General features: G+C 33.4%; 1 protein-coding gene across 2 annotated transcripts; it reads right to left on the bottom strand.

The window, feature by feature from the left end:
- Window positions 1–768: 768 nt before the first annotated feature.
- Window positions 769–10,009, bottom strand: LOC136218056 (phenylalanine--tRNA ligase beta subunit, cytoplasmic). Of its 2 annotated transcripts, none has more exons than XM_066004790.1 (20): window positions 9,827–10,009; window positions 9,657–9,712; window positions 9,433–9,530; window positions 9,114–9,243; window positions 8,892–9,007; window positions 8,727–8,793; window positions 7,984–8,025; window positions 7,466–7,507; window positions 7,187–7,266; window positions 6,879–7,005; window positions 6,608–6,775; window positions 3,884–4,012; window positions 3,698–3,799; window positions 3,444–3,578; window positions 2,693–2,767; window positions 2,092–2,199; window positions 1,656–1,751; window positions 1,481–1,564; window positions 1,185–1,273; window positions 769–1,094 (listed from the first exon to the last, which is right to left on the bottom strand). In XM_066004790.1, the coding sequence occupies exons 1-19, from the start codon at window positions 9,882–9,884 to the stop codon at window positions 1,193–1,195; spliced, it is 1,794 nt and encodes a 597-aa protein (XP_065860862.1). In that variant the 5' UTR covers window positions 9,885–10,009; the 3' UTR covers window positions 769–1,094; window positions 1,185–1,192. The 2 variants fall into 2 exon arrangements, with proteins under 2 accessions (XP_065860862.1, XP_065860861.1); XM_066004789.1 differs by having other exon boundaries at window positions 769–1,076; window positions 9,827–10,008.
- Between the last annotated feature and the right edge of the window lie 238 nt (window positions 10,010–10,247).

Below are 10,247 nucleotides of genomic sequence, written 5' to 3'. Positions count from 1 at the left end.
TACTAATTTATATGATACATTGATATAAAAATAATAGTTAGAAATTAAAATTAATAATTTTATTCGGGGATCCCTACGGGAATTTACACGGTAACGGGGCGGTGATCCCCACGGGACGGATATAGCAATCCCCATCCCCATCCCCATTTAGATTTCGGGGAAAAAAATTTCCCCATCCCCGTCGGTTCGGATACCCACGGCTTTCGGATAATCCCCTCCCCATTGCCACCCCTACGCTAACCTCTAAAAACAAAGACAATAATTATTTTGAAATTTAAGGACCAAATAGAAAATTTTACAAAAGCTACTAATTATTTCCCAAAAAATCTCATCCATCAAATTCTAATTTCTGTATGCAGGTTTATCAATCAAATTAAATTATTTCCGAAATGGGACCCACTGGAATCACTTTTTCACCCATCAGCTGTTAAAAGAACATTTTCAAAGAGTATGAGATTTTCCAGGGCAATAAATTAACTTCAGTCCAATAACTTTTTCTAATATTTTCCAAACACTTTGCTCTCTAATTCACAAATGGTTTTCATTAATTTTGATTTTTTAAAAAGAAAATTATCCGAATTGTCATATTTTTCTAAAGTAATTATTAAATATCTCGTGCAATTTATACATATAGAATTTATTTTACATAATAACATTTTGGAATTCTTAAATTAGCTACTTATTTTCTTTTCAAAATCTCAACTAAATCAGAGATCACAAATCCGCTCGTTACTCTCGATGAAAATGTAGAATAATTAAATGTAGTAATTTAGCAAAACGTATTTGAGATTCTTTTCTAATGATTGCACAAATATCTCCAAATACCCAAAATTTAACTTCAAATATGAAAGGCCCGAGTACAAATTTTCTCAACTAGCCAAACAATGTGGGTGCAAGAAAAAAGCAAAAACTCTAGTATGCTTGTCTACAATTACATTTGCTTGGATTCTAAATAAAACTCAAAAGTGCAGTTTCAATTGGATCAACTTTGAGAAACCTAACTGGTAGTTTTGCCTAAGCTGGCCAATAAAGCTTCTCCTGACTGCAATCATCTCCAAGCCAACATGTGTATATTTCTACAATCGCCAAATTATCTATCTTAGAAAATTACCAAAATAGTTGCGCTTGTGAGTATGCCAGAATTTTCCTCAAACTCTAAAAATAAAAAGAACATGACAACTTACATTTGCATTCAGAGTGAAACCTGTAAGAAAGATTGAATATCCAGTTCCATGAAGGAGCATGGATCATTGATGTCGAAGTTGTTCAACACCTAACCAAAATATTGAAGTGAGAGAGGACATAACTCAAAACCTATAAGCACATGCATAACAGAAAATATATTTTGTTTTTGGAGCAAGATCAATATTAAAAATTGGAGCTTCGATTCTAAAAGCAAATAAGAGTGAAAATTCTTCTGTAACATGCTGAATATAAAGATCGATTTGTTCGATGAGATTTTATATGAGATGATAATTACCTCAGGGTGCACTATACCAAAAATACCAATGCGCTTCCCCTTGTAAATGATGCTGGCTTGTCTACGCGGGAGAAACTCCGGTGCCTTCAGTTAACACATGGAGGAAATCAAGAAATAAAAAAATCAACAACCCCAGAAGCTCCTTGAAGAGATAACAGTACTATCAAATACTTACATCAGAACACTGAATGTAATACCCAGTGTTGTCACCAATTGGTACAAAAGGAGTTCCCATCACCTCCATAACTCTGTCAACCAACGAGTGAATCAACTGCAAACAAAACAGAAGAAAGATCTGTTAACCTTCAATGAATTTGTACAAAAACATATGACATGACGTAAAGAAACTTTGCCCAACAAACACAATTCATGCGCAAAAATAGCCCCATTCCCCACCCCACAGCAACAAGATAGCATAATGTTCTCGAATTTTTTCTGTGTAATATGTTTTCCCACTTGACACTGATCATTCAATTTTTTTATCTCTTAATATTCAGCCGGTTTTAGCCTGCATTTGTTGCTTTTCCAGAGTTCCAGAAAATGCAAAACAGAAGAATAAGAAAATAATAACGAACTTCCTCAGAAAATCAGAATTTCATTCACTCAGATACCTCAAATCCTGAGTTTGTGCCGCAATATAGGGCTGCAAGTAGCCGACGATTAGCTGCACCTACATCTTTACTCTCATCCAGTTGTACTATATCACCTACTTCAAAAATCTAGGAACAATTCAAACATTAGATTACCCACATATGCACACCATATATAAAAAGCAAGTGGAAATTAATCATGTAAGGAGGTTGATAACGGAAGTGGAATAGAAGCATTTGTTTATAACGATTCTCAAAATACATCATTTATAGCAGCAGCAGGGAGCAAATAAAACGTTTTCCCACAGAACAAATTCACATAAACACACATATAGATGGAAATTACAACTTTCCTCCATGGCCATTGGCTACCCTCTGAATCAATCAACCTTGGATTCTCAACAAATTTAGCAATGTATAATAGCTGCTCAGCCAAAAGAAGGGTGCCTTCCTTTTACCAAGTAAAGTCAATCTATATGGTAGGAAGTTCATATATTCTCCTCGTGACCCAGTAACAGCAGAATCAAAAGTGCATTACATTTTCATATGCATCTCATTCGCCTCTGCAGAAGATGTACAAAATCATGTGTGGCAACAGAATCTATTAACCAGAAACAAATACCTTTATTGGTTTTGGATGATCTTTATTATGTCCAACTACCTTCAGAGCGCCAGGCATAAGGCTCGTTCGAACAACCTATGCATAGTAAAAACATAATCTAAATGGGTAAACATCAAGTCTGCATCTTTTGAGGAAGTTTTGACGTGACATGAAAATATCCAAAGGAAAGTACAAAACTAATTTGAATTAGTAAATGACAATTCTGTATTTTAAGGATGTTTTAACATGTCATGCAGCTTGCAACATCATCAAACTCAAATATAAAGGTTCAAGATGCAGCAGAGTTATGGTTCATAAAATTTGTTCAACAGAATTAATCATAACATCCAACATCTTCATACTGGATGCTTTTAAGAGATACCAAGTCAAAATATTTCAAAATTTGACATAAGCAATTCTGTGAATCGAAATAGAAAAATAAAAAAAGAAATATTAGACTAGCAATGAGCCCATTTCTGGTTTTTTACTTTTCCAATGGAAAAAAGAAGCAAAATACAGTATATCTTCACAATAAGATGAGTTTTGGTTAAGCCTTTTGATATAGGAAAACAGAAAAAAAAATGAACACCCCAAGAAGTCTTGTAAGATAAATAGGTTAAATGCACCTTCATAAATCATAAAAGCCACTGGCCTTTAACACACCATTGCAGTATATTATCACCATCTAATTTTCCTTAAATGCTATACCTTATCTGCTAAATATATCTCATTTGAAAATAAGATAAAATAAAATAAACTGGAGCATACAAACCTCAAAATCAGAGGAACGAGGATTGCCGACAATTACGGCAGTTGATCCATCGTCAATTCTATTTAACAAGGCAAAGTTCTCCTGATAGGAACCTAATATCCATGTCAAAACCTCTGTGAAGCCGTTCATCGCGACCTAATAAAGGTAAAAAGTTAAACAAGAGAAAAATAAACTAAATAAATAGACAACAAAGCTAGTCGGGTCAATGTATGTTTATGTGTCCAAGGGAGACATATCAACTATCTTTCCAGTACCTCCACTCTAATAAGATCCTCCAGCTGGTTCAAGGCTAGTGGCTTCAATGATGGTAGCCTTCTCTTTGGAATATTATTATATCCATATGCAATTGCAACATCCTTGAAAATAAACAACCATCATTAGCACCATGATGGGCCAACAGAGTTTGGTGCAAAAGATAAGACAACTTCAGCCAATACTACCTCCATAACATCACATGGATGAAGAACATCGCTTCTTGTTGGAGGTACCGATACACTGATGTTGCATTCATCAGCACCTGATAGAGAATGTTCAGCCCGCAATTGCATCCGATTTAACAAACTGGTGACCTAAGGAATAAAGAACAAGAATTGAAAATCACATTACAGAACACAAACAGTCCTTTCAAATTTCTTGTAGAACAGATTTAAAAAAAAAAAAAAAAGTACAATTGTCTACATTTAGAGTGTCACGGCGCATAGAAAATAGCCAATATAGAAGGTTGTAGAGGAGCAAGCTACATTCTTAAAGGTTATATCAAGTGGAAAACACACAAGCAAAGAAATCTTGAACTGTAGAATATTCACCTCCAATTTCTTTAAGCAGAACGACTATACATGGTCATTAAAGAGCCCTAAAAATTGTTACTAAAACATACAAGCCAAATTGTAATGAGAAATTGAATCCAAAAGTACAAGGTGCCAATCTTTTTATATTCTAATTAACAAATTGAGAAAAGAACAAAAGATATGCTTATGATTCAACAGGACTGTAAATTGCACGCATTGTTTTGAAACTGCCGAATCAAAGCATTCAGTTCTGACAACCTCACTCTCACTTTATCTCTTTTATGCATTTATTCCTCTGAATTCTACATGACCATAACATTGACACTTTTTCATATGTGCATGTGTGTGTAGGGATGTACAAAAATTAACCAACCCACCAAATATAGCCAACCTAATCCAACCCAATCCATATATTTTCATTCTAATGGTTTTATCCATGGGTTGGATTGAACCCAACCCATATAAGGAATTGATTGGATTGGGTTGGGTTGATTTTCATTCAAATATTTGCATGTATTCTTTTATTCTCTTATTTTCCATTCAAAAATAATTTTATTATAAAATATTATTATAATTCATATATTAAATTAAGAGTGTTAAATAACAAATTATAATCTAAAGTATGTGCAAACGGAAATGAAATAAAATGTGAAAGCCGCAAAAACGAAAAAAATGGGAAAACAAGAAAAATAGAAAAAGCGATAAAGGAAAAATAAATACCGTGGGACACTTTCAAATGAGTAATGCTTATCATTCCATTATTCACACACGACAGTCGATAAAGAAAAACGATAAAACGAAAAAAACATGAAAACGGTAAAACGAAAATCTGGAATTTACACAATTTTCAGAAATTCTATAATTCCAAATTTCTAGAATTTCAGAAATTTTGGAATTCTAGATTCTTGGAATTACAAATCTTTCTAAAAATCTGGAATTCTAGAATTTTTTGGAGTTCCAAATTTCTAGAATTCCAGAAATCTCAAATTCTAGAAATTTGGAATTCTAAAAATTCTGAAGTTCCAGAATTCCAAATATCTAGAAATCTGAAATTCCAGAATTTTAGAAATTCTAGAATTTATCTGAAATTCCAGAAATCTGAAATTCCAGAAATTCTTGAAATCTGGAATTCTAGAATTTTGAAATTCCAAATCTTTCTCGAAATCTGGAATTCCAGAATTTTTTGGAATTCTAAATTTCTAGAATTCCAGAATTTTTTGGAATTCCAATTCCAGAAATCTGAAATTCCAGAAATTTGAAATTCTAGAAAATTATGTTCAAAAATTATGAAATTCTAGAATTCCAGAATTCAAAATTTTTGGAATTTCAGAAATTCTAGAAATCTGGAATTCTAGATTTTTGGAATTTCAAACTCTTTTTTAACTGTGTCAAGTCATTTGCCTTGTGTGTTGTTTTTTTCTAGATTGGTTGATCATTTCGAAAGTGGAAACCCTATTACCTGGCTAATTTATGTGTTAGAATTCATTAGAATGTCAATATGATAAAAAAAATTAACTATAGGTAGGGGTAAAAACATAATGTACACTAGCTACTGGTAATATGCAATTATAGATATGAGACTAGAAACTTACTTTTGTAAGTTAATTAATTTAGTCCATTGTTTAATAGCTATAAATTTGGATTTGAAATTATTTGAATTAATAACCAACCCAACCCAATCTATTCAATTTCAATATTTAATGGGTTGGGTTGGTTTCAACAACCAACCCATAAATTATTTCTTTTAATGGGTTGGGTTGGATTGTAACTCAAATACAAGAAATTAATTCATTGTACACCCCTACGTGTGTGTACAACTGTTCCCGATAAAAACAGTTGCTCAGAAAAAGAGCAAGTTTATTAAACTCAAAATTACTTGATGTTTGTTAGATTCAAGTTCAGTCATGATCAGATGGATATGCAATATACTTCCACAATACAGTTTAATTAGCAATGCTTCAAATCTATGAATTTTATGATGTATGGACTCTTAGTGCAGACTGCACACAATTGAACTAGGGTAAATAATTTATTCGTCTTTTTTTTTTTACCTAAAAAGACTGTTTAGTCCTACTATTTTGAAAAAACACATTATAAGGTTCTTATCCTTTGTCACAGAAAATAACAAAGTAACATGGTCATTTTGTATTGCACTATGGCTGTCTTGAAAGCTAAGATATGTTTGGTTAAAAATCTAAGAAAATAGACAAAAGGACCAAAGGGTTAACGGTGACAGAAGATAGGGACCTTATAATGTGTTTTTCAAAATAGAGGAACTAAACATTGTGCTACGTAAAAAGGTGGGGACTAATAAATTATTTACCCAATTAACTAACTGAAGTAATAAGAAAAGCAGACATAAAGGAATTCATATACCTCTTCTGCCTCCAAAGACACTCCAATGTTTCCAGAAATATATGCTAATGGAACTTCCATACTATAAGTAGACAAGTCAGGATAAACATTTGATTCTCCATCAGGTGATATCACTTGAACAGGTTCCACCACAAATTTTTTCTTACAGCATCCCGAAAAGGCTGTTACCTACGAGCAAAACAAGTATGTTTACCTTAAAAATATTACTAAAAAGAGAAAAAGGCACAAAATGAAAGCAGAAAACTGACAAGAAAAACTCAATTTTTTTTACCATTGTATTCAGAACAATCTTAGCCTTTGTCAGATCAGTGGCTGTACAATCAATGAAAACATTCTTTGTCTTCAAAGTAATAGCTGAATGTGCACCATTAATAATTGGGGGCATAGATAAAACAGTTCTGCAGAAAGGAATTCAATTATAAAGGGTATATTTCTGGCACCATGAAACAAATGATTATAACCATATAACTAAGAAAACAAGACAGGGAACACTAGTGAATTCTCAATAGAATAAACTTTCCACATTTCTGGCACTGGTAGAAACATGCCCACTAAAACTTCACCATAAACTTCTCCTACCTGTTACTGTCATACAAAACAGGGAACACTGGTGAATTCTCAATTATGTATAAAAACTTCTTCAGCTTCAAATCATGTTCCTGCAATCCACAAATTTCCAATGTCAGAAAAATATACAATGCAAATTCATACCAATCACCAACCTAATGAAAGAAAACCCAAGACAAAGGACAAAACTGGAATAATTATAGACAAAAAAGAATAAGTAAATCAATGTTGGAGCTTGAGACAGGTATTGTTGATGGACAGGGAAATGCAGAATTCTTGGTGTCAGCTCACCCGATAAAATTCTATCAGCTCATCAGCTCTGTAGCTTTTGACCTAAGTAACAAAACCAAGAATATAATCAAACACCAGTAACAATAGTCTAATGCCCATAGCAGATGAGAACGTGTGATGAAAAAATTAGAGGTAATCAGAACATTGAGGGCACAAAAAATGAGGATGGAAGAAGCTATAGATGCTTATTCACTGCATTGACATATAATTTCAAGTTTAAACCAATTATATACTGCATGGAATAACATATAGATGACTAATGATTAACAACAAACACATATAGATTATCATCCTGCACACTAGCAGGTGTCAGATATACAACGATTAAGACATATAAAAGCCATTAGGTTGGCAACAACTATACCGATACTAGTATTAACAACATAGTTCAAACAGCTATTCATGCTTCTTCAGTTTAAACAAACTATATTTTGAGCTAAGCAAGTGCCATCCTACTTTTTTAAAGAAAAAAAAACAGGTTTGCCAAATAACTACATAACAGCGAAGTAATTACTTGCCTGTTTTAGTGGTACAAAATTTATGTCTTGAGGAGGTAAAGCCTGAAAATAAGCAGATGAAATGAATTAAAATGTCCAAATAGACAAGTCCACAGATAGAAAAAGCCCACTGAATTCTAATAAGCATAAAACGCCATTCTGAAATACATTGTAGCACAAACCTAAAAGACCAGATCAGAGATTATCATCATAACAGTTCTGTAACCAATGCTTGAAATGGTCCATTGGCATCTAAAAACTAAGTCTCAGGCTGAAGCTTCCCATCTTTTGAACAAGTAGAATCCAAAACCATCATCATATAACTATGGTGCTGTTAGGGTTAAGGAGGGACCCAAGGTTTTAAGGGTCTACACTAGAAAGAAAAAAGTGTTACCTGGTCACGGGTAAGGGAGGTGGGGCTGTTTCGTCTATTGGTTAGTTAAGCTTATTAAATAATGCTTGAGGGGACTAGAAAGGGTAGCTATATTGTATTAGTTGTTTGGGGGAATATCCACCTTTTTAGGGATTTCCAGGGGCCTGTCCCTGTGGGTGTTCATACCTTGTTATCAGTGAAGGTAGAGGAGACAAACACTGTAACCTGACATATCCATATTATAATATATCAAATAGTTTCTGTTCTTAAAGTCCTTACCTTCATACCTGTGTTTGCTGTTGAGTTCTTATCAGGTGCTATGGCAAAGTGTTTTACTAAAAGCAGTTTAAATAAAACAGCATATCACTATAAGAAGAATTGCAGAACCCACCTCATAAGTAAAAGGACCTTTTACTGTATCCAAATCATGAGTCCCAATTGCAACTAATGTTCTTCGCCTATAACATGGATACGATACCAGCATTACGCGGAAGATAAATAAAGGCATAAACACTGAACGACTCTTCAAAATGCAATATATAGATCAGAATATTACCTGCAAATGTTTTGATGAAGCTTGTCTTGGAGATCTATAAAGCTTTTGTATCTTGCTTCATCAAATGTTATATCCCTCAAAACAGCACATACAATAAAGGGACGAACCTTAGCTGTCTAAAGTAACAGGGAAAAAGAAAAAAGATCTCATAACAATGTACATATATAATAAAATGACAAATAGCCCGTAGTTAATCAGTTGCTAAAAAAAGATGAGAAATACCTCGGGTTTTACATGCACCGTATGCATCAATTCCTTGCTGATTTTGGCAAGGGAATATGTTGGTGTCTCTTCCTGCTTATTGAAAATACGGAGGGCTTGAGCTATTCCCTCAAGGCAGAGCAAATCGTATCTGACCAAAATAAAATCATCAATACACTTTTCTACCTATTTTCACTGATGCGGACAATTCAAGGATTAATCTTCATCTTAGTCACATTTAAGAATGCAAGTTCTGACAGAAAAAAAAAAGGAGTAGCCTTCAATTCAAGTCTTCAACTTAAAATTATTATTTCAAGCAAATTAAAATGAAAACAAGTACCTGTTAGCAGGAACTTCAATTTTGTAAATTACTTCTTCACCCTCATTTCCTTCATCTTCTTCGTGCCTCTCTTTTCTATTGATAGCCTCATCAGTCGTCTGATACAAGAAAACAAATTCCACAATTTCAGATTTCACACGAAAAGAACAATTTCTGGGGATTCAAAAGATAAGTTAATCAAGGTAATATAAATTTAAAACAAACAAGTAAATTGAATAGCTTACCACATCATCAAGCTCGATGCCAAACCTGAAGCAAAGGTCATCAAATTCTTCCTGGGCTACAAGTTAACGGACACATACACAAACAGATTGAACTTAACAAACAAAAGGCAGGGAGCGAAAGAACCAGGAAAAAAAAAAAAAAAAAAGTTTAGACCGAGAGAAATGATTACTGTAAGTTCTTCCAAGAGCTGCAAATAGACGATCCCTAGGCACGTTCACTGTAGGCATGGAAGCTCAGTTGTGCGGCCGATATAAACTGAACTGTGAGCAGACCACAAATCTCTGCAAAACCCTTGCCTCACTTCTCTAGAGTCGGGTTAATTATGAATCAAATGGTATGGTTAATCTTCTAGGCAGACTATTAGATCCACGTAGGTGCAGTAGATAAATGAAAAAGGGTTAATACATTATTTGCTCGTAAACTTGTCCAAAAATCTAGATTGTTCATTTGAACTTTTAAATATTTAAATAGTCCATCAATTTATATAAAATATTTAGATAACCTCGTAACTTATATAAAATATAATCAATTAATCAATCGATTGTAAAAATGTAAGTTTTATATTAAAGATGTATTGCGCGCACAAAATG

Source organism: Euphorbia lathyris, chromosome 2 (assembly GCF_963576675.1).
Source record: "Euphorbia lathyris chromosome 2, ddEupLath1.1, whole genome shotgun sequence".
Classification (NCBI taxonomy): Eukaryota; Viridiplantae; Streptophyta; class Magnoliopsida; order Malpighiales; family Euphorbiaceae; genus Euphorbia; species Euphorbia lathyris.
The sequence above is the reverse complement of the archived record's forward strand: the minus strand, read 5'-3'. Positions and strand labels throughout refer to the sequence as shown.